At 43.8% G+C, this 25,088-nt stretch overlaps 2 protein-coding genes and 1 long non-coding RNA gene across 3 annotated transcripts in view; 2 read left to right on the forward strand and 1 right to left on the reverse strand.

Moving 5' to 3' along the window:
* Positions 1-25,088, forward strand: part of LIAS (lipoic acid synthetase) — a 939,974-nt gene that overhangs the window by 662,245 nt on the left and 252,641 nt on the right. The window lies entirely within an intron of this gene.
* The window catches only part of LOC126032527 (uncharacterized), an 891,448-nt gene that overhangs the window by 454,614 nt on the left and 411,746 nt on the right, over positions 1-25,088 (reverse strand). The window lies entirely within an intron of this gene.
* On the forward strand, positions 2,953-3,528 carry RHOH (ras homolog family member H). The gene has a single exon (XM_049790183.1). It carries the CDS (start codon positions 2,953-2,955, stop codon positions 3,526-3,528), a length of 576 nt encoding a protein of 191 aa, XP_049646140.1.

Below are 25,088 nucleotides of genomic sequence, written 5' to 3' on the forward strand. Positions count from 1 at the left end.
TCCCTGAGAAGTAAGCCTTAATCACCATATAGTATATCCCCCAAACTACTCCCTCTAAAAAAAAGAGTAGCACACATTATGATTTTCTCATTCCCATTCTTCTACCTTGGGGTCAAATCAGTTTTTAAAAATAAATTTTTGGGGGGAGGAGAGATAGCATGGAGGTAAGGCGTTTGCCTTTCATGCAGGAGGTCATCGGTTCAAATTCCGGCGTCCCATATGGTCCCCCATGCCTGCCAGGAGCAATTTCTGAGCCTGGAGCCAGGAATAACCCCTGAGCACTGCCGGGTGTGACCCAAAAAAACCACCAAAAAAAATTAAAAAAATAAATTTTGGGGCCACACCCGGCAGTGCTCAGTGGTTGGTTACTCTTAGTTCTGCGCTTAGAAATTGTTCCTGGCAGGCTCAGGGGCCCATATGGGATGCTGGGATTGAACCTGGGTTCATCCTGGGTCAGCCGTATGCAAGGCAAATATCCTATCACTCCGGCCCAGTTTTTTTTTTTTACCCTTCCCCATTCCAGCCCAGTTTAAAAAAAATTTTTTTGGGAGGGGTCACACCTGACAACTCTCAGGAGTTACTCCCAACTCTACACTCAGAAATCACCCCTGGCAGGCTCAGGGATCATATGGGATGCTAGGAATTGGATACTGTCAGTCCTGGGTTGGCTGCATGAAGACAAATACCCTACTGCTTGCTATCTCTCCAGTCCATTGGTTTTTAAAATGTTTTATTTTTAACTCTGGCCTAAGTAACAAGTAGAGTTATGTTAATAATGGTCACAATGTTCGGCTTCAAGCCACAGAGGTCTGAAGAGCCCAATGATTGAGTCCACCAAGCCCCAAGGAGAGTTGTTTGATGGCCTGGACACAGGTGACCCCTGGGACCTGTCAAACACTGTCCTGCCAAACATTTGTCATCACAGACTCTGATCTATCAAAATTCAGTGCTTGTTGTTTAAATAAGCTATTGTAGTCTGTGATCACAGACTGATTCTCTGAGGACTCCTGAGTTAGCCAGGTTCTGAGCACAGGCAGAGTTTTCACAGGCTGAAACCTGACAGTAATTGCATGTGAAAGGTGCCTTTCTTCCCCTCCTAAGAATAAGCTAAAGAGGTCAAGATTTCTTTCTCTGATGAAGAAAACAAGACTTGCCAGCTCTCATGTGCTTAAAAGTCTATCACTTCAGGGCCAGAGAGATAATACAGATAATACAGGGGTAACATGTTTGTCTTGTACATACTCAACCTAGGTTCAAACCCTAGCATCTCATACGGTCACCAGAGCAGAAACAGGAGTATTCTCTGCTGGGTGTGCCATCCCTCCCAAAACAACAAAAAAACCAAACATGTGAAAATCATGTGAACTATGATGAGTTTAATCACAAAGGCTATGGATATTCAGTGACTTTTAAGAGTGAGTGGATGGAGAATAAAGCTGTCAGAGAGGAAATGGGTAGGATTTAGAGAAGCGATTTAGAAAAATGATGCCTGGAGCGAGACTCTCGGTTTGCTCTACACTGTGTTCTGTGTGACTCATCAGGAAGGTGACCCATGGGAAAGACAGAGCTGTGATAGCAGGAATGACCTTTGGTGGATCTGGAAGAAGTTCCCTTTGTCTGCTACCAGGTCCACTTTGGGTGACGTCCCCCAGTAGACAGCAACAGTGTCTCCAAGGCTGAGCTCATCGTCTGAAGCTCATTCATCTGCCGGTGTGAGAATTTATCGAGCCTTCTCTTGAACTTCAGACTCTGTCCTCTGTTTATGGCCCTATTTAGTGAAGGACTCTGAATGTGGTTTGCTTTGAAGCAAGTTATTTTTATTTAACCAGGCGCCTAACAGACATCTGACATTGTACGTGGGCAGCTTTTTTTCCAGAATGATAATGTCAGCCTATAATCACATGACACAATAATAATCATTTTGTGGGGCCGGGCGGTGGCGCTGGAGCTAAGGTGCCTGCCTTGCCTGCGCACGGACCGCGGTTCGATCCCCCGGCGTCCCATATGGTCCCCCAAGAAGCCAGGAGCAACTTCTGAGCGCATAGCCAGGAGTAACCCCTGAGCGTCACAGGGTGTGGCCCAAAAACCAAAAAAAAAAAAAAAAAAAAAAAAAAATCATTTTGTCTCAAAGACACCTCTGAGTAGCGTTTCCCAAGCAGATCACAATCGTGCAGAAGTATAAACTGAGGGTGGAGCTCAAGATTATGTGTTGTAAGATGAGAGATCCTGATTGCAGATAAAAAACAAAAACCCTACCTTGAATGTTTTTCCTCTATAAGTGTCGCCAGTTTTCACAATAATCCCAGTTCCTCATCTTCAACCTTGTACAAATGCCCTCAGAAGCTTAGAGTACCTATCACTTAAGGCCTTGCCCTTTCTTGCAGTTCCCAAAGTGGCCAAGAGCATCCAGTGACTAAGGCAACCCCAGCCGGACACCACAGTAGTACGGTAAATTGTGACTTTCACTGTTTATGCTTTAATCATGAGGCTGATTTCAGAGCTAAACCCAGCTTCTGTCTCTTCTTCAGGTTGGATGGTATGTGTGTTTGTGTGTGTGTATGTGTGTGTGTGTGTGTGTGTGTGTGTGTATGTGTGTGTATGTGTGTGAGATGGGGGGTAACTGACTAGCAGGTAGAGGAAAGAGAGGACTTGATGGCTATGGCGTGTTGACCCCTCACCTCAACTTTCAAGTAATCTTCCTATATGATAGGGATCATCACACAAAGCAAAACAGAAAGACTCAAACCCTCTTTTTTTTTCTTTCTATTCTAATAGGAACGTACATGGAAGGTTTGCCAAGGGGACTGCACCTTCTTTGATCGACAGAAAGCAGGAAGCATTCACAGAAGTCCATAGAAGCACCTGGTGACCACTGCCCAGTGGTGAATGGCCGCTGCTCTGGCCAAACCTTGAGGGCCCTTCCTTCTGGATTTGGAACCTGTGACTGTAAAGATGACCAGCTCCATCAAGTGTGTGTTGGTGGGAGACTCTGCTGTGGGGAAGACCTCTCTGCTGGTGCGGTTCACCTCGGAGACCTTCCCAGAAGCCTACAGGCCCACTGTGTATGAGAACACAGGTGTAGACGTGTTCATGGACGGCACCCAGATTAGCCTGGGTCTCTGGGACACGGCTGGCAACGATGCTTTCCGAAGCATCCGACCCCTGTCCTACCAGCAGGCCGACGTGGTACTCATGTGCTACTCGGTGGCCAACCAGAGCTCCTTCCTCAACCTGAAGAACAAGTGGATCGGGGAGATAAGGAGCAACTTGCCCTGTACCCCGGTGTTGGTGGTGGCCACCCAGACAGACCAGCGGGAAATGGGCCCCCACCGGGCCTCCTGTGTCAATGCACTTGATGGGAAGAAACTGGCCCAGGACGTGAGAGCAAAGGGCTACTTGGAGTGCTCAGCCCTCAGCAACCGCGGGGTCCAGCAGGTGTTTGAGTGTGCCGTCCGCACGGCTGTCAATCAAGCCAGGAGGCGCAACAGAAGGAGGATTTTCTCCATCAATGAATGCAAGATCTTCTGAACTCCCAGAGACTCATTTATTCACTCCAAAGACTTATGGGAATGAGGAGCAGGGGAACTAGCCTGGTGGATGCTGTTTGTGGAACCATCCCCAGCACTGTTTCTCTCTGGATACTGTGTTGATAGGGTGTAGTCCCCAGTTGCTCTCACTGGGTGATATTCTACTATTAGCTCCTACTCCATCAATGGAGACACCCTCTTGGGGAACTGCAATGGATAGTTTATCTTTAATTGATAAACACAATGTGTCATTTTGGACAATGAAGGAGTTCCAACATTTATGTATTTTATTTTTGGCCACACCCATGGATGCTTAGGGCTTACTCCTGGCTCTGTGCTCAAGGGTCACTCTTGATAGGCTCAGAGGACCATATAGGATGCCCAGGATCAAACCTAGGTTGGCCACATACAAGGCAAGCACCCTCTCTGCTGTACTATCACTTCAGCTTCAGAAGACCATATTTAAAGACTCATTTTATTTAATAATAGTGTATGATATATATCATGTATATTATTAGAATGATGTATCTGATTAATTGTATATTATTAGTTTTCACATTATAAAAGTCTTTTCCTGAATACATATTTTGGGCAGGTCTACACCCAGTGGCGCTCAGAGGTTACTCCTGGCTAGCTCTCAAAAATATTCCTGTCAGACTTGGAGGACCATATTGAATGTTGGGGATTGAACTTGTGTTGGCCGTGTGCAATGTACACATTGTGTACTCTACCTGCTGTGCTAATTGCTTCAGCCCCAACAACACAAACTTCTTATGGTTCATTTGATGTGTAGATTTTTTTTTTTTTTTGGATTTACGAGGTAATCAATTTTTAAATGACGGGGCCAGAGAGATAGTATAGTAGGTAGAATTTTTGCCTTGCATAAAGCCAATCTGGTTCTATCCTTGGTGCAGAGCTAGGAGTAACCCCTGAGTACCACTGGGTGTGCCACTGACAAAATTAATAAAAAAATTATAAGTTGCTCGCTGCTGTGGACTTTTTATCATAATAAGATAAAAGTCCCTGAAGCAAACCTTAGTGGGTTTATTATTCCACTGGGAGTCAAGCGGATGCACGAGCGGATGAATATGAAATATGAAATAAATGAAACCACACAGAATTACATGGTGAAAACAAGAGAGAGAGGCCAGAGAGAGGCTTTATTCCTTGAATTGGGCCTTATATAGACGGATTTTTGGGGTGTAGCCAGGGAGAAAAAATAAGGGGATGAACCAATGAGATCAGAGCTAGAATTAGCATATGAAGAAACAGGTAAAGAGAAACCAGATACCTTTAAGGAAATGGGGGGAGAGAGAGAGAGAGATCACAGGAGAGCTCAGCAGGAGACTTTTGGCGGGCTTTGATACTGACATTTCTTTGTCTGTAGGAGAGCTGAGGCTGGATTTCTATAGTGGCCAAATAGAGAAAGGATGTAATGTTACAGCCATGTTGGAATTATCGCCAACGCTCCACGCAAAGGGTCAAATGATTGACTTCGCTAAGCGGGCCTTTTGGCAAATAATTCTTTTAGAAGAGGAAAGCCCTGCACTAGGGAAGGAAAAGACCACGTCTGGTGCGTGCTTTCCTTGAGATGGGATGTAACAGCTCGCTTGCATTTAAGTTTTTAATTCATGGGTAATGCTGAGTTTTACATAAAAGTTTAGTAAAAGCTGGAAGGCGCTATCTCCCCACCTGGATTCCCTTCCCAACACCACATGGTCCTTGATGAACGTTATTAACAGCCCTGGAGGCCACCAGCACTTCTAGGAATCTCCAGCCCTTCAGGGTTGGGGCAGCATTACATCTTTGGGCCTTACATTGAACTAATAGTCTAATTGACTTAGAGTCACTAGTGGGTCCCCAAATTTCCTGAACATCGCTTAAGAGGCTCCCCTAGTTCAATAACATTTGAGATTTAATACTGCTTAAATATTTAGGGGGCAGTGAATGATATCTAGCAGTGCTCAGGGCTTACTTCTACCTCAGAGCTCAGGGGTCACTACTGGCCAGCCCCAAAGGGACCATAAGGCAAACTACTTATCTAACTTGGGTCAGCCATGTGCAAGTCAAGTACCTATCTGCTGTATTATCTCTCTGACCTCTCCCTAATGATTTTTAAAATGCTGGGACTGGAGAGATAGTACAGTGGTAGAGCATTTGCCTTACATGCAGCTGACTTGTGAGGGACCCTGTTGGATTCCCGGCACCCCATTTGGTCCTCCAGCCTACCAGGGGCGATTTCTGAGTGCAGAGCCAGGAGTAACAACCCTTGAGCACCGCCAGGTGTGGCCCCCAAACCAATCAATCAATCAATAAAGTTAAAAAATAAAATGCTATTTCTCTGTAAGTATAAAAACCATTTCTGATGGATGACATTGCCTCTCCTAAATGTTGATGAGGTACTAATCTTGCCCTTGCCAAGCCAGTTTGAGGACATCTTCAGGGGGGAAATCCAATAGCTGGAAGTCAGCTGTGGTCACCAGGACCTAGGCAGGAAGCTCGCTCTCATCTCAGCAGGGGCTGTGCTGTGCATCTCTCTGATCCACTGCTTCCTGTCTATTTAGCATGACCCCTGAAAGATTGCAGGTGGATGTCCTACATAGCAAATTTGTTCTTTTTCAAGTGCTAGTCTGAGCTAGCACAGCAGTGTGACTTACTAACTTTTGTGTTTGCTTTTGGGTCACGCCCGGCCATGTTTAGGGGTGACTCTTGGCTCTGTACTTAGTAATAACTCCTGACAAGCATAGGAGACCATATGGAATGCTGGGGGTTGAAGTTGTGCAACTGCCTTTAAGGCAAACTCCCCCGCTGTACTATCATTCAGGTCCTTGACTAATTTTAAGGTTCTAATCAGAATAATTTGGACTGTGTCTATAGAGAAATTGCCAAGGAGATGGTTCAACAGGCTGAGAGTGCAAGCTTTGGCAGTGGAAACCCCACGTTCAATCTCCAGCATGGCATGGATACCCCAAACATAGAATTAGGACCAACCCCTGAGCACTGCTGGTTGTGACTTCAAAACCAAAACCAACACTCAACCAAAGCATTGATCCATTGATCCCATTAGTATTTCCAAATATGAAATATCTGGCAGTGTGGGTGGTGGGGGAGGGTGGGACTCTATATAGAGGAAACAAAAACATCAGAGAGTAATTGTCCAGATAAAGAAAAGTTATTAGGGAAAATATTGTAAATAGGGAACACTCTACCAAACCCCATTTACCTAATAGCTCAAAACAATGGTATTGGTAATTTTTTTCAAATGCCACAAATGAGAAGGAAGAATGGAGGAAGAAGTGGCAGAACCTGGTCCCCAGAGCTAAGGTTGACTCTTTCAGTCAAATAAAACTTAGAAGCTTTTGATCTGTATTCATTAAAATAATGTTTTTGCTGTTGTTGTTAGGATCACACCTGGCAGTACTCAGGGCTTACTCCTGGCTCTGTGCTCAGGAATTACTGGTACTCCTGATGGTGCTCAGGGGACCATATGGGATGCTGGGGATCAAACCTGAATTGGCCATGTGCAATGTAAATGCCCTATCTGCTGCTATTGCTCCAGTCCCTATTTGTTAAAACATATAACATTCTCTGGCCATTTCACACAACTGGTGTGCTGTACGAGAGGGTAGATGAGGATGAGTGATTCAATTATGCCAGTGTAACCAGTTTCTCATCTTCTTGGATGTGGCTTTTTCTTTGTTATTATCATCAGGGTCCCGATGAATTGTGTCATTACCCACACATGCTTCCTCCTGTTTCTCTCATCTCATTAATTTCTTAGTAAAAGACTGGAATGTGGATCTTTGTCTCTGAGCTGATGTATCTCCACCATCCCCCTAGAACCTCCCGGGTGAGATTGGTCCTCGCCTCAGCTTCCCTGGTGTCTCCTGAGAGTCCAGAAGGAGAGATACTGGGAGCTCATGTCCTCCAATATCCCCACAACTCCTTCATCTCCCTTAACACATTCTTAACACAGTCTCTTCTAGAAGACTTCTCATGCCAGCAGGAGTGAGCATCTGTCCATTACTGGGGGAAATGCTTTGTTTCCTGGTTGGCTCAGGTACTGCTTCTCTGTGAGAGATATGGCTGTGTTTCCATGTGAGCTGGTGGAAGAAAACAAGCTCAGATGATACACATTACATGGCTTGAACTTCCTGCTCCACGCAGCCATGAAATAAGCATTCTGCACAAGCTTCCCCTGACCACCTTCTCTACAGACAGATCTGCCTCATGATGAACCTGGCAGACCTGCTGACTCTGTAGCCCCTCAACCTGTATCCAGCAGATGAACTGTTGCTAAGTCAGACCACATGGCCAGAGAGAAAGGCAGGACTGGGTGGCTATGTCTCAGTGGGTGGTGAGAAGGAAGCAGACGGCTGCCAACCACATAGAAGTAAGAAAACAGGTCACTTAAAAAAAGAAAATCTGTCAGAGAAGATAATACAGGGGTTCAGCGCATATGCAAGGTAGGTGTTTGACCCCCCAATTAGATCTCTGGCACTGCAAGGCACCCTCAATGTTGCCAGGTCCAATCCTGGAGGTCATCAAGCACTGTTGGGGAGATCTTTTTATTTTATTTATTTATTTATTTATTTATTTATTTATTTATTTAATTGTTGATTTTTGGGTCACACCCGGCAGTGTTCAGGGGCTACTCCTGGCTCTACGCTCAGAAATTGCTCCTAGCAGGCTCAGGGGACCATATGGAATGCTGGGATTCGAACCACCGACCTTCTGCATGCAAGGCAAATGCCTTACCTCCATGCTATCTCTCCGGTCGGGAGATCTTGATGGTCTCTGAGACTACAGGATCTGTCAGCTCTGCATCCTCTGATCTGAGCATTGAGCCACCAGGTTCGATTTGCTGATAATCAGTAGGAATGATCCTGCTTCTAGCTTCCTGCTTGAGAATCTCCCGCTGAAAGAGGAATTTATGTCGCATTTACTTTATCTAAGTGCATGCTAATGCTTGGCTGCCCAGACTCAGCATGCTTCTGGTTTTTGTTTGTTTTATTTGTTGTTATTGCTTTTTTAGGGGGCACCCCTAATGATACTCAGCGGTTATTCCTAGCTCTACATTCACAAATCATTCCTGGTGGATTCTGGGGACCATGTGGGATACTGCAGATTGAACCTGGGTTCAATGCAAGGCAAATGCCCTACACCCTACTATCTCTGAGGCCTCCTCAAAGCACATTTTCTAATATTTTAAAGCTTCTCCCTCTTATAGACTATTGAATGACAATTATTTTACATGTAGCATTTACTCTACGGAAGTGCATGCTAGCTCTTGTCTGCCCAGCCTAAGTACATGGTTGTTTTTTGTTTGTTTGTTTGTTTGTTTAGTTTTTGGGTCACACCAGGCATTGCTCAGGGATTACTCCTGGCTCCACACTCAGAAATCGCTCCTGGCAGGCTTGGGGACCATATGGGATGCTGGAGTTCGAACCAATGAATGAAAGGGTAGAAGAGACACAGGAGTGGGGGAGAGGCAATACATGATAGGGACTATATACAATATATAGATGAACTGTTTATGGTTTAGTTTTGGAGTCAGTATGAAAAGTCATGTCCACAAAAAGACTAGACATTAAAGGTCTATTTCAGTGTTATCATCCAAATCTTGGGCATCCTGTTTCCATTCCTAGGAACAGTCTAGGATAAGGAACGTTTTTGCATAATGCTTAAAAAGTACTTTTTAAGTATTTTTAGCTTCTCTACCTTGAAATGAAGAGACAAAGACCTGACTTGGTATTATTTTTTTTTTGCCAGAGGTAGAGGTTGTGTTACTGGGACACACCCAGTGGAGCTCAGAGGCCATTTCCAGCTCTGTGCCCAGGGATCATTCCTGGTGGGGTTCACAGGACCATGTGGGGGTACCAGGTATTGAACCAATGATGTTGGCTATGATGAGGCAAATACTTAACGTGATGTGCTATCTGTCTACCCCTCAGGATTACTTTTAAGAATTAGTACAATAGGGCCTGGCATAATTTTTTTCAGCTATCCTCAAAGGAGTGGAGTGTATGTCTTGCATATGTCTTACATATACTAGAATCAGATAACCCCACAAGCAGCACCTTATGACCCCCAGCTCTCATGGCACTTAATCATTGCATCATAAGCTCTGCACTATTGGGACAATCATCACCAGAAGTGGCCCCATTTCTCACTGGGAAAGCCCCTAAAAATGGAAAGTTCGTATATTGATGATTGTGAGAGTGCTTTGTACCTGTAAGCTATTGTTCAGATAGTGTTGTCATTACTTTTTGAGTGGAACCCTATGTAGACACATAAGACCAAATATTCTATATTTTAGAATATTCTAGGATTTTGTGTATTGTGACCTACATTGGGAAACCCACACAGAGGTAGGTGTTATGGTAGCAATGGCAAATTGATGTATCAAAAATGACACATAACATTTTGTTTAAAACGACAAAATTATGATAGACATAAACTACATTTTAACATGTGCTGGTTCCAGGCTCCATGAGAGGCCTTTTGCCACTTTTGATATTATTCTTTTTCTGTTCATAAAAAACTGACAGATAAATGAAGAAAATCCCCTTGTATAATTCCCCCAATGCCCATTTTAGGCCCAATATATTGGATATAATTACACATGACCAGTTAACTGAAGCCTCATCTCCCCCATTCTTCCTAGATAACTTGACCTTAGCTGCAAGACCCCGCCCATTTCCTGGGAGGGGTCTTGGAAAGGGTAGATAAGGCTTTGACCAGAGAGGATTAGGGCCTTTTGCTTTTTGCCCTTTTGCCCGTTGGGGCCTTTTGGTCTTTTGCCAGCATGGAGGTTAAGGGGAAGATGGATGAAAGGAGTTAAGACGAAGGGCTAGCTAAGAATGGCTGAATGCTTAATTGGTTATGATAGAGGCCACACATGTGGTGGATAGGGTATGAATAAAGCTGATACTTCCTGAAGCCTGACTGTGAGTGAGAATTCTACCCCCTGCTCTCATGAACCTCTAGACGGCTGGCTGAAGGGGGTTGCAGAGCCACGTGGCCTGGGATGGCTGAGAAAGGTCTCTCCATCCATCCATCTCCATCCAGCGCCATCATTAATTATTTAACACTACAGTTAACTACTATTTGATGGCTTATAATTAATGGTCATTTTAATTCATAATAATCCACTGTACCTACTGTAGGGTCACTCTGGACTTTGCCCTTTCTCCTTAAAAAAGTCTCTGGTATTTTCTGTCCAGCTGTCCTGACTGGTTTCTGCTAAGATTTCTTTGGTTTTTTTTGTTTGTTTGTTTGTTTTTTGGGGGGAGGCTCAGGGTTTACTCTTGTTCTTTGCTCTGGTGATGTTCAAGGAACCACAGGTGATGCTGGGGATTGAAACAGGGTTGGCCATATGCAAAGCAAACACCTTCCCTCTCTACTATGTCTCTACTATACCAAGATGCTAAAATTATTAAATCACATATCCAAAGTTCTAAAAGTTGGTAGCAGACCCAGAACTCCTCACCTCACTGTATTTGTTTTTGTTTTAATGACAATACCTGAAAGTGTTCAGGACTTATTCCTGATTCAAGTATCACCCCTGGCAGTGCTCAGGGAAACCGTATGGAGTGCCAGGGATTGAACCAAGGTCATCTGAGTACAAGGCAAGCTCCAGGCCTCATATCACTTTTTCGGGTATTTTCTGAGATTTATTATGAAAAGTGTTGGCCTTTTTAAAAAACATTTTTTGGTCCATATTTTTTTTTAATACTTTGTAATCTATAGATCTTTTGCCCAGCACAAACTATATGCCTTTCAATATCTTGTAGAAGAGATCTGCTGAGGCTTGGTTCTTTGTTGGAGACAAATCTTCATTCATGTACCAAGCCATTCTGTGGTCATTCAGTACCTTAAATTCTCTTTGTGGGTCATGCTAAGAAGTTGAGAACAGAGGAGATAAAAACTCTTGATGAGTTCCAGTTTGTTTGCAATATTGGTTCATAGTGATATGACTACATTTCCTTTCCCTCATTTGAACTTGACCTTTAAAATTTTTTAAATTATTGAATCACTGTGAGACACAAAGTTTTCATGATTAGTTTCAGTTGTTTAACATTCAAGCACTCATCTCTTCACCAGTGTCCACATCCTTCTATGATGTCCCAGTTCATAGTACCAAGCCTGCCAACAATCCAAGGTCTTGCTTTTGTAAAGTGGTGGATCTAGTTAGGTATATGTATAGATGATTGATATATAAACAAATAAAACAAAAGACAATGAGTGATAAAAGCTATAGAGAAAATGTAGATATAGATATGGAGGCCCATAGTATCATTTAACCGCTCATAGCTCTTTCCTCTAAAGTTTAAGTCAAGAATTAACAACGGGCCCGGAGAGATAGCACAGCGGCGTTTGCCTTGCAAGCAGCCAATCCAGGACCAAAGGTGGTTGGTTCGAATCCTGGTGTCCCATATGGTCCCCCGTGCCTGCCAGGAGCTATTTCTGAGCAGACAGCCAGGAGTCACGCCTGAGCGCCGCCAGGTGTGGCCCAAAAACCAAAAAAAAAAAAAAAAAAAAAAATTAACAACATGGTGAGTGATAAGGGAATTGTTAGCGAAATTTTAGATTTGATGACTTTGCCAATGTGGTACTAGAAGATTTTACTGGATTTGAAATTATACCAGAAGAATGAATAACTAACCTGGATTAGATTTTGCTAAATAGAAATAATATAACGAAGCTGCAGGAGAAAGGTACCTGAAGTATGAGTGATTTGCTTGACCTATGTTAGATTCTGTCTTACCTATAAAAAGAAAAGGAAATGATACCCTTTCATGTTTGGATAAATTGAAGCAAGTTTTCTGTCAAAAAGAAAGTGGATGGTAAATGCCCGGTTTAGTAAATTAATAATAATTATATTGAGAAAAAGACTGTTTGCTTTATCTACTCTTTAAGTGCCATTATTACAAATATGTTTGTAGTTGAGTTTCAGTTATAAAAAAGAACACCCACCCTTCACCAGTGCAACCTTCCCACCAATAATGCCCCATCTCCCCCCCCACACACACACACCTTCTGCTTGTATTCAAGACAAGCATTCTATTTCTTTCTCTCACTACCATTGTTGTGATAGTTGTCAGTGTAATTATTTATCTAACTGCACTCACCACTCTTTGTGGTAAGCTTCATTTCATGGGCCAGTCCTGCCAGCCCTCCTTCATCTCTATTGTTTCTGAGCATTATTACAATAATGTCTTTTTTGTTTGTTTGTTTGCTGTGTTTTATTTTTGGCTTTTGGGCCATACCTGATGACGCTCAGGGGTTACTCCTGGATATGTGCTCAGAAATCACTCCTGGCTTGGGGGACCAGATGGGACGATGAGGGATTGAACCTCGGTCTGTCCTAGGTTAGCTTGTGCAAGGCAGACTCCCTACCGGTTGCACCACCGCTCTGGCCTGTGTTTTATTTTTTTTTTTTAAATCTCACAGATGAATGAGACTATTCTGTGTCTGTCTCTCTCCTTCTGACTTATTTTACTCAGAATAATCATTTCCATGTCCATCCATGTATAGGAAAATTTCAAAACTTCATTTTTCCTGATGGCTGCATAGTATTCCATTGTGTGTGTGTGTATATATATATATATATATATATATATATACACACACACCACTGCTTCTTTTGCCACTCATCTGTTGTCAGGCATCTGGGTTGTTTCCAGATTCTGGCTATTGTAAATAGCACTGTGTGTAGAAGGCATTTTTGTATTGTGTTTTTGTGTTCTTAGGGTGCATCCCTAGGAGTGGTATAGCTGGATCATAGGGGAACTCAATTTCCAGTTTTTTTTAAAATTATCTTTATTTAAACACCGTGATTACAAATATAATTGTACTTGTATGATTACGGTCATATAAAGAACACCCCCCTTCACCAGTGCAGGATTCCCACCACCAATTTCCCAGATCTACCCACTCCCCACCCCACCCACACCTGTACTCGAGACAGGCTTTCTTTTTCCCTCATTCATTCACATTGTTATGATAGTTTTCAGTGTAGTTATTTCTCTAACTGCACTTATCATTCTATGTGGTGAGCTTCATGTCATTAGCTGCACCTACATGGGAGGATGGGGGGGAAGTAAGGGTTGGGACTGAGGCAGTAAAATATTAGAAATGAGCTTTGTAGGGCAGTATCAAGGTCCCAATACAAGATGGATATTATAGATATATAGAATATATGCACACAATAATATCAATATGAAAAAAAAGAGAAAAAATTTCCACTGACTGTCCCAATATAAACCAGTGCTAGAACAGCCTGCCCTCCTCCCAGTGCATTCCCATTAGTGTAGGGAGAAATAGGGGGAAAACCTGTTGACCCCTATAGAGTCCACCTAGACCAGTGTCCAGGGAAAGACTGAAGTCCAGGGGAGAAAAACCCTATACCTGGCAAGGGCTGGTCTCCAGAATCAAGGACAAAATCGGAAGCCAGATGTCTGCCCGCCCTCCTCCCCATGCACCTCCCCCCTGGAGTACGGAGGGAGGGGGGACCCTGAGGACCACTAAGAGTCCACCTGAACCCACTTCTGGCCATCTGAGCTGGCACCCTGGGAAGGCCTGGAGTCAGGGGGAAAAGACAAGGAAGGCTGGGGGCCTGTCAAGCCTCCCAGCACTCCTCAGGCTAGGAATAAGGGTCCCGTTAAGCTCAGTTTTCAGTTTTTCTGATCTGTTAGTTCAGTGTGAAAATTTCTAATTTCAGTTGACAAAACTTCTTGATGCTTAATTTTGCTCCAGTCAAGTTTATCGATGCTTTTTTTTGGGGGGGGGGGGCCACACCCGGCATTGCTCAGGGGTTACTCCTGGCTGTCTGCTCAGAAATAGCTCCTGGCAGGCATGGGGGACCATATGGGACACCGGGATTCGAACCAACCACCTTTGGTCCTGGATCGGCTGCTTGCAAGGCAAACACCGCTGTGCTATCTCCCCGGGCCCTTTTTTTTTTTTTTTTTTTTTTAGCTCCCTGATAATTCTCCATAATTCTACTCTAAACTTCTTGAGAGGATACCTATTTATTTCCTACTTTTTAGATTATTAGAGGAGCCATCTTGATTTCTGTAAATATGGGGGTGTACTGCAAAATTACTCCATGGCAAGGCTGTAGATTGCTTCTTAAAATGTACAGAAATGGAATTCAGGGGTTACAAGATAAGCACTGCAGCGAAGCGAAGCAGAGCGGCCACGTTTCGGGTGTGGGTCCTGAAGAGGCTATAGTCCTTGGATGTAGGCAGGCTCAGCAGAGAAAAGGCAGAGAGCAAGGCCACTGGGTTTAAAAGTCTCTGGGTACCCAATCACTGCAGGAATTGGCCCCACATGCGTTGGGTGGGGACATCTTACCGGGATGGGTCCTGCAGAGGCTATAGTCCTTGGATGTAGGCAGGCTCAGCAGAGAAAAAAGGCAATTTCCAGTTTTTTGAGGAATATCCATATTGTTTTTCATAAAGGCTGGACTAGATTGCATTTCCATCAGTAGTGAATGAATTTCATTCTCCCCACATCCCTGCCATCATTTTTTTTGTGATGTGTGCCAGTCTCTGTGGCATGAGATGATACTTCTTGTTGTTTTGATTTGCATCTCCCTGATGATTAGTGATGTGGAGCATTTTTTCATGTGCCTTTAGGCCATTTGTATTTCTTCTTTGAGGAAGTGTCTGTTCATTTCTTCTCCCCATTTTCTGATGGGGTTAGATGGTTTTTTCTTGTTAAGCTCTGTCAGTACCTCGTATCTCTTAGATATTAGTCCCTTACCTGATGAGTATTGGGTAATAGTTTCTCTCATTCTATGGATGGCCTTTGTATTCCAGTCACTTTTTTCTTTGAAGTGCAGTAGCTTCAGCTTAATATAGTCCCATTTGTTTATCTCCGATTCCACTTGTTTGGACAGTGATGTTTCCTCTTTGAATATGCCTTTAGTCTCAATATCATAGTGTTTTGCCTACGTGTTCTTCTATATAACTTATGGTTCCAGGTCTGATATCAAGGTCTTTAATCCATTTGGATTTGACCTTTGTGCATGGTGTCAGGTAGAGGTCTGAGCTTGTTTATATGAATGTGACTGACCAGTTGTTCCAACATCACTTGTTGAAGAAGCTTTCCTTGTTCCATTTTGCATTCCTTGCCCCTTTATCAAATATTAATTGATTGTATGTCTGGGAAACATTCTCTGAATACTCAAGTCTATTTCATTGATCTGAGGTTCTGTCTTTATTCCAATACCATGCTGTTTCATGACCATTGCTTTGTAGTACAATTTAAAGTGAGGAAGCTGATGCTTACCATTTTCTTCTTCTTAGGGATTGCTTTAGCTATTTGTGGGTGTTTATTGTTTCAAATGAATTTCAGGAGTGTTTGACCCACTTCTTTGAAGAATGACCTGGGTATCCTTAGAGGAATTGCATTGAATCTGTACAATACTTTGGGGGAGTATCACCATTTTAATGATGTTAACCCTCACAATCCAAGAACAGAGTATGTGTCTTCATTTCCTTCTGTTCTCTTTTATTTCTTGAAGCAGTGTTTTGTAATTTTCTTTGTATAGGTTCTTTACCTCTTTAGTTAAGTTGACTCCAAGATATTTGAGTTTGTGTGGCATTAATGTGAATGGGATTGCTTTTTTAATGCCCATTTCTTCTCTATCATTTGTGTATAACAAGGCCATTAATTTTTGCGTGTTAATTTTGTAGTCTATCACTTTGCTATATAAATCTATTTTTCTAGAAGCTTTTTGGCGATTTGAATCTGGGAAAAATAGGATTAAAGAAGGGGATAGAAAATATTTGGTAGTTTAGGGAGGACATTAAGGAGAAGCCTGATGTGAACAGGATTAAAGGAGACCATGGGAAAGGAAAGGGAAGAAAAGGGGGAAGGAAATGGAACAAATGAGAAGGGAAGGGAAGGGAGGAGAGGGAAAAGAGAGGAGGAAATTGAAGGGAGAGGAAGAGAGGGGAAAGGAAGGGTAATGAAGGAAAGGGGAGTGAAGGAAAGAGAGGGGAGGAAAAGGAAGGGAAATGAAGGGGAGGAAAGGAAATTAAGGGAAGGAATAAGTAGAAAGGGGAGGGAAGGAAGAAGAGGAAAGATAAAGGAAGGAAAAGGCAAGGGGGAAAGGGCAAGGGAAGGGACAGGGAAGGGGAAATTAAAAGAAAGAGAAGGGGAAGGGAAGAGGGAGGGAATGGGGCAGAGGAGAAAAAAAAGGAGGCTGTGCTCTTTCAATTATCCCCACTGTGCTCTGCTTGGCATTCAGGAACCAGCTCCCACCAGAGGCAGAGGTGACTGTTCTGCAGGTTCCAGCCTATTGGTCAGTGTGATTAGGACTTTTGTGGATGAGCAAATTGCCTGAAGTAGAAAATAGACATGATTCACAGGAGGAGACTGATACTGGGGCTCCTGTGCACAGGTTTTTCCAACAGATTCTGAAAAGGAGCAAGTAAATGACAAGGTCTCAGGGTTGAGATGAACCTAGATGAGATGCCAAGCTAGCAAGAAGTTGCACCCAAGGGAGTAATTCCAAGAATCTATGCAAGTGCATGGTGGCATAGACTTGACGTTCAGTGGCTGCTGCACTCAGTGGTGCTAGCTCTTCAGGGCTTGTTGTTGCGATAGACCATAGAGATAACATGGGGTGGGAGGGGGGACTTTCTCACAAGGGAAACGGGAGAGCAAGTCACATGAAATCAACCACAGTTAACAGTTTTAATATGGTGGAGCTGTTAGCTTAGTTTTTACAAGCCTATTGAGGATTTTATTGAAGATTATAAATAAGTATATACATATGTAATGTTCATATCCATATATGTGTGTATGATGAATTTAAAGTTTTCAAAGCCCCCAATTCATCACTGTATGCATACATTCCTTAAATACCTCTCCTACACTCTTTCTTCTCTTTATCTCTTCTTTCTGCAGCCAGGCATCCCTTTTTGATTGCTCCAGGGTCTGAAAGGCCAAGCACTTCCCTAAGTATTGCAATGCTCATTGCCATCATCTTGCACTTTTCTTCCTTTAACATTTCGACAGAGTTGCAATGCTTTTCTAGGGGCTGACAGTTATAATTGTCACCTTGTATCAGCATTCTACAGGCTTCTCAGGACCTCACCACAATGCTATGAGTTATTATTTGGCTCAGATTCCTTGGGAGGAAGTGAAGGTGCTGGGAGGTTAAATGACTCACAATGTGCAGCAGGCAAGTAGGGAAGGGACCCCTGCAAGGCAATGGATTATTTTTGTTTTTGTTTTTGGTTTTTTTTTTTTGTTTTTTGGGCCACACTCTTTGACACTCAAGGGTTACTCCTGGCTTGTGCTCAGAAATTGCTCCTGGCTTGGGGGGATCATATAGGATGCCAGGGGGATCGAACTGAGGTCCATCGTAGGCTAGTGCTTTCTAAGCAGATGCCTTACCTCTAGCACCACCGCTCCAGCCCCAAGGCAATGGATTCTTGAAATGTGATAAAAACCAAGAGATGAAATTTGGAGGAGCTACTTCATTCCTTGATAAGACTCTCACTTCATGCCACAGCAGGACCAGAGAAGACTGGACCCTTGACCAGGAGAAGCTCCAGAAAGAACAGCTACCAGGAAAAGAATATCAAAGAAGACCATCATCTCCCCTGGCAACAGGGCTCTTACCTAAGTAGAAGACCCCACATACAGGTTGGGAGAAACCCTATAAAAGTCAGCTTGTGTAGCAAGTCAGCCCCCGAAGAGGTTGACTGATGGAGGGATGGAGGATGAGGTCTTTCTCTTCCAGCTCAGAGCACGCGTCTGCCACCCTGTCTAGCCCACGGTTCTGAGGTGAAACGGCGGGTAAACAGCTCGCAGACAGTCAGCTCGTTGAAATATTTGCTTTATTCGGTGGACAAGACTGAAGTCCAAAGACTCAGCTTCAGTTCCAGCCAAAAAGCCCTGGCCTTCCACAGACTCTTGTTTTTATCCACCAGAATCAGGTACCACCCAATGGTGGGATCAGATACCAACCAATGGTGGAAGCAGAATCAGGTACTACCCTAGGGTGGGGGCAGAATGCCAGGTCACACCCTAGGGTAGGGCACAATCACCAATCAGTTTAGGGTGAGTAACATAGTAGTCCCCTAAAATATTTACATACACAACAAGCTTGGACCTAAGGAGCTGCACACATTTCCTGGGTACACAGTGACTGAGCACATGCCCACACCTCCCTTCTTGAGATGTGGCCTTTTCCTACTTTGATGCTGAATTGTGTACCAGGACTCTCTGCCTTTGGAGAAGCCTGCACCACTCACTCTTGATCACTTTATTTGTTAATCTCTCACTTTCTCATCTTCTTCCTCTCCTTCCTCAGTTCCTCCAAATAAAATTTGATTTTACATCACTGTTTGTCTCCTCTCAAAATTCTTTTCTGTGAGGGAAAGCGACAGATTCTAAAGGCCTTGGTAAGATCTAGGACTGACTTTGCTTTCCTTGCCAGAGCAAGGCCTGCAGTTCTTGATCTCCCCAGCCACTTTCACAGGTTGCAGAGGTGAGTAGACGGAGAGAGTGAAAGAGGCAGATTCCCTTCTTAGAGCTCTCACCTTTCTCCTTCAAATTTCATATGTCACCAGGAACCTCTAAGGGTATCAGAAGGAAAGCTTTGGAGAATGCAAGTTGGGACTTAGGTCTCTTGGCATTAAATGCCCCTTTTTTCCTCCACCAGGCTTTCACCCTTGACTTCAGCTGACTGTACTGTGTAACATACCCCACACATGGATAGGAACCCTCAGGAGGCCTCCAGTCCAAAGCTAGGTTATCACTATTATCATCTTTATTACCAGACATGTGTGTATATGTGCTGGGGTATTTAGAGCCTACTCTTGGCTTGGTACTCAGGGTCGCTTTTGGTGGTGCTTGGTGGGGGTGTGGTATACAATGCTGGAGATGAACCCAAATTTTCTTCTCTCAAAGTGTGTGCTCTAGCCCTTGAGCCATCTTTCAAGCCCTGACACTTCATTCTTTAATCAGCCCCACTATTAAGAAGTGGTGTGCCAGAAATTCGGGAAAGGTCAATGACATAGGCAGAATATTCTGTCTGAAAGAGGGTCAATCTATCACTGCATTAAGTCTTCAGAGAGGGAGTGCATAACCAAATTAATTTCCCCCTCTTTCTTTCCAGTGAGGATATAATATTGAAACCAACATAGTGGGGCATTTTCTTCTGCTTCTGTATGATTCATTGGATTTGGGGAGTTGAAAGGAATCCTCAGAGAAGATTGCTCCTACCCTCCCAACTTTTTTTTTATTTTTTATTTTTAATTATGAGAAAAATGATGCAAAGAGGACAGGTAAAGTTAAAGTGGAAGGACAATCGCCCATAAACAGAGTTCTCAGAAGAAATCCCCTTGCTGACGCCTAAATATTGAACTTACAGTCAAGGAACGTTAAGAAAAAAAAGGCAGAATCCATGAACAATTACTTTGTCTACAAGTCCCCAGATTGTAGTACAGTATACATTTCTTAGCAGTACACAAAGCAACCTAAGGCCATGAGATTTATGTGACTCCTTAAACGTTGAAGGCATAGTATTTTTTTATATTTTCATGCACATACATATTAGTTTAAATTAACATCAAAAGTTTAAGAGGTTTTTTTTTTTAAGAGTTAGTCAAAAGGGCACAGTAAAAACGGTGTTAGAGTGGCAAATGTTGTTTGCATAGGCCCACCAAAATATGGGGGACATGGAAAGGAAAAGCCTTGGTCTAAATACAAGGAAACCCCTACCCCTGAAGTTTCCTGGCATAAGACCAACTCTAAACCCTCCCAACTTTAACAGATGAAAAAACTGGTGGTCGGGCCGGAGAGATATTATGGAGGTAAAGCATTTGCCTTACATGCAGAAGGTCCATGGTTCGAATCCAGGCATCCCATATGGTCCCCTGAGCCTGCCAGGAGTGATTTCTGAGCATAGAGCCAGGAGTAACCCCTGAGCACTGCCGGGTGTGACCCCAAAACAAACAAAAACAAAAACAAAAAAACAAAAAAAAAAAAGAAGAAAAGAAAAGAAAACTGGTGGTCTTTATGACCTAAGGACACACAGCTGATGTCCTTCCCTTAGACCTTGCAGCCTCTTCCCAGAGCCAGAGTCTTCAAATAGTCTCTGCCTGTCTTTGTTTTAGCTCAAGACCAAAGAGGTTGAAAACTTTAGTCTTTGCTTAAAATGTCAGGGTCACCAGCAGGTGATTTAAAAAAAGAAAGAAAATGTCAGCAGTGAAAGCCAGCCCATGAGAACAGCAAGAGCCGGAAGATACGGAAGGGACAGATAGAAGAACTAGCCCACAGCATTACTGAGCTCAGCAGCCAGACACAAATATGAGCTCTGGCTAACTCCTGATGTGGCTTCAGGGGTTGGGGATGTGGGGTGTGTGTGGGGAACCTCAGGCACACTGTCACCCCCATTCCAAATGCTCAGAAGGCAAATCTTCAAGCCAGCCTGGCTAAGGTTAAAGGACTCACCAGAGATTTCTTTATATGGCAATATGCTTTCGTCTCTAGTCCTGAGCCCCGAAATTCACCCATTAAAAAAAAAAAGTTTAGAGGGGGAGAAGAACAAAGCAGAAAGACAATTAAAAAGTTATTCTGGGGCTGAAGATCGCGATTTACAGATGACTGGCTACTAGAACCATGACTGGACTGTATATATCTTGGGAACCAATAAAAAAGCCCCAGTCTAGGGTTTGAATTACGACCTGCACAACAACCATGATCCCCAGTTCCAAAGGTCTGGCAGAGACAATTGCAACAGAATGAGGCTTCTGGAAACACAAAGAAAGACGATATCCTAGGTTCCATCCTAGGATCAGTGCAAAGACCAAGACCACCAACCACAGAAGATGGATTAAAATGACACTGAGGGAACAGAACTTCTAGAACCACAAAGAAAGACTTCATCATAAGTCCCACTCCTGGACCTGTGCAGATACTGAGATCTCTAGATACAGAGGTCTGATTTTATCACCCAGGAAGGAGCAGAAGCCTTCCAAACACCACGAAAGCACCAAGGAGAGAGTAAATGAACCTGAATGGAGTCTATAGTTAATCCCATGACAATATACTCCAAGGGTGGAGAAACCCCATATCTCTTAGGCCAAGTGAATTCCTTTTCGAATGACCCCAATATTTACTGTGCCATTGCAGGAGGGAAAAAAAGGGCAAAAAGCACAAAACATTTTTATTTTTTATATATATTATTTTTTAAATACTCGTTTATTATTATTATTTTTTTTTATTTACCTATCTACTTCTGGTCGATTTCCTTGTTTTAGTGTGGTTATTGAAGTTGTTGCCCCCATTTACATTTATGTTTTTTCCTTCTTTTCTTTTCTTTTTTTATATGCCCTGCCATGTTTTTTATCTCAAGACCATGGCTATTTTTGTGGTGCTTATCGTGGTTATTGTTGGAGTGCTCACTGGATATTTGACACTTCTTTTTGTACTGTTGGGGTGTTACACCTTATTTTTCTCCTTCGTCTCTCCTCTCAAACCGATGATGAGAGCCTCTAGAAGGATCCCGCCCATTTTCGGTGGATTAGACTTTTACCCCAGTTTATTACTTTTCTCTTCTTCAAACAAAACCACATAACTTGAACTATCTAGTCCTGCCTCCCAGTTAGAAGGGGAAATAAGGGAGGCACAAGACCAAACAGGTGCAAGACTACTATGTAGTAAACTAGGTACAGATGGGACCACATTTTCTAGCAGCCCCGGGAGTGAGGGAGGAGGATTTGGGAGGTAGGACGAAAATGGAGGTATAGGGAGGACAAATCGGTGATGGGAATTCCCCTGATTTTATGTAAATATGTACCTAAAATATTATTGTCAACAATATGTAAGCCACTATGTTCAAAATAAAAATTATATTTAAAAAAAAAGATAAGAACCACAAAAAGGTTATTCTGGGGCTGAAGCAGTGGCGCAAGTGGTAAAGCATCTGTCTTGCGTGCGCTAGCCTGGAATGAACAACAGTTTGATCCCCGGCATCCCATATGGTCCCCCAAACCAGGAGTGATTTCTGAGCACATAGCCAGGAGTATACCCTGAGAGTCACTGGGTGTGGCTGAAAAACAAACAAACAAACAAAAAGTTATTTTGTAAGTTTCTGTGACTGTTTTGCATTTACACTTCCTTTTACACATGCTATTTTACAGTATATAGGATCAGATGTGTGAATTAATTACAGACTGATTTTTTTCATTGACTCTAGCATAAATAGCTTTCAACGCCTATCTGTGAACAAATACACAATGTCCTCCACCTCTATGTGGAATTGATGCCTGAAACTGTGTGGCTAGATGTGTGCATTCCTGCTTCATGTAAACCACATGTGCAAGTATGTGGCACAATTTGCATGACACATATTCATTTTTTTTTCACTTTGGAGAGCTACCTTCCACAGTAGCTCAGGGATGGAGTTACAAAAAGATGATCAGGGGACCATGTAATGTCTGGGTGTGCCACATTCGAAGAATGTACCCCAGTCCATTGTACCATCTTCAGGAACTTACTTGATTAATTTATTTACATCTAAGCACTCTAGCAATTATCACCCCCACTTTACAGAAGAGGAAACTTAAGCAAGGTCAGACCCCTAGCTTAAAGTCAAGATTCAACCCCGGTATTCTGACCCCTATAATGTGCTTCAGACTAGTTGTTCCATTATGGTTCTGCCTATCTGGTCCCAGGTTTGAGCTCCTCTGACCTGTGTGACAAAGAACATCCTGTCCCAGGAAGAACAACATCAAAGGGACAGATATTCAGGCCAGAGCAGCCTTCACTTTTCTCTCAAGGCCACTGTGAGATGGTTACAGTATAGAGACCACCCACCCAGCCCAGCCTCTTTTGGATGTCTGTTCTTCCTCTCACCCCACACTGTGGTTCCCACTTCTCTTCCCTCCACCCTTCCTCCAGGCCTTCCCCTTAGCTGGCTCTGTTGAAGGTACATGTTAAGATCCCCTTTCTCTCTGGGTGAAGGAGCTTGAAGACCATATCTAACAGAATTTCTGGACCCTGTGGGTCTCTCTTGTCTGCTTTCCTCCCTGTTACCCCACTTCCTTCCAGGAAGGGCTAGGAGGAGCCTTGGGGAGGAAGGAAAGGGGGGGGTGAGGGGTAAGCAAACCCCATCCTGCCTCAGTACAGAGCCTCGATTATGCCCTGCTTTGATACCAATGTCTTTACCTCTCCCTGGTTCCTCCTGAAGCTTTCAGCAGAGGGGAGTGGAGAAGGGACTAAGGGGGCTGGGGGGCACAGGAGCACATGGCAGCCCCTAATTCTCCAAGCTCTGGAATGGGAAATGTGGAGTGGGTGCCTCTCTCCCTGGGAAAATGACAAGTCTTTTTGAATGGGGCTGTGGTTAGAGCTGACTGTGGCTGTGGGTTTGTGTAAGGGACACTTGGGTTCTCATCTGTGAGGGTATTTTCTTGCAAAAGTTATTGTTTTATTTTGTTTTGGGGGACCACATACAGTGATATTCAGGACTGATGTGCTCATGGATCACTCCTGCAGTGTCTGGGAGAACCACATGCAGTGCCAGGGAGCAAACCTGGGTCAGTCATATATGCAAGGAAAGTGTCATACCCCTGTTCTATCTCTGTGACTCAACCAGGTTATTTTCTAAGAATGGAGTGTCTTATGATAAAACCAGTTACTCTTTCCTATGACCATCTGATTAAATGGCTCTGATAAAAAAAAACCAAAAACCTTAAAGTTAAAAAAAAAAGTCTAACCCCATGGGGCCCCAGATGTAATTCCTGGTAGGGTAGACAGTTTGCATGTGTGAAGTTCTAGTGTGATTTCCACCACCCCTCTCCCCCAAACACTATCTCGCTCTCTTTCATCATTCAAATCAACCAGGGACACCCACTAGCATCCAGGCTATTTAAAAGTACAAATCCTAGAAGGAAGAGGAGAAAACAGAAGCAACAGGAAAACATTGAAATAAAAAGAGGTATGTAAAATGTGAGTTTCAGTTCTTAAATTAGATTTACTAGGCATAACCCAATTGCTTAAAAAAAAAAATCCTTTCTGGATCTGGAGGCTAGCTCTAGCCGGCATGGGGTCTGGGGAGACCCCAGGTCGAAGGCCTTCTCCCTAACTTGGGTTGCTGAGGGCCTTGATAGGCCCCCAGCCGTCCCCTCTTCTGCCCCCGGCCTCCAGGCCTTCCTTCCCTGGGTGCCAGCCCAGGCAGCCAGACAAGGTAGGTGTCGGGTGGTCCCTCCTAGATGGGGTCCCAAGCTTTCCCCGCCCTTCCCCCAGCACTAGGTGGGAAGGGCACAGGGTGGAGGACGGGCAGATCCTGGCTTCTGGCTCTTTTTCTGGAGGCTAGCTCTAGCCGGCATGGGGTTTAAGAGACCCCATGTCGAAGGCCTTTTCCCTAACTTGGGTTGCTGAGGGCCTTGATAGGCTCCCAGCCGTCCCCTCTTTTGCCTCCGGCCTCCAGGCCTTCCTTCCCTGGATGCCAGCCCAGGCGACCAGACAAGGTGGGTGTCCAGTGGTCCCTCCTGGATGGTGGGTCCTAACTTGGGGTGTGCTCAGATT

Source organism: Suncus etruscus, chromosome 16 (assembly GCF_024139225.1).
Source record: "Suncus etruscus isolate mSunEtr1 chromosome 16, mSunEtr1.pri.cur, whole genome shotgun sequence".
NCBI lineage: Eukaryota > Metazoa > Chordata > Mammalia > Eulipotyphla > Soricidae > Suncus > Suncus etruscus.

Bases quoted from the DNA above. Each gene is read 5' to 3' on its own strand.
- RHOH (XM_049790183.1), top strand. From the start codon at position 2,953: ATGACCAGCTCCATCAAGTGTGTGTTGGTGGGAGACTCTGCTGTGGGG.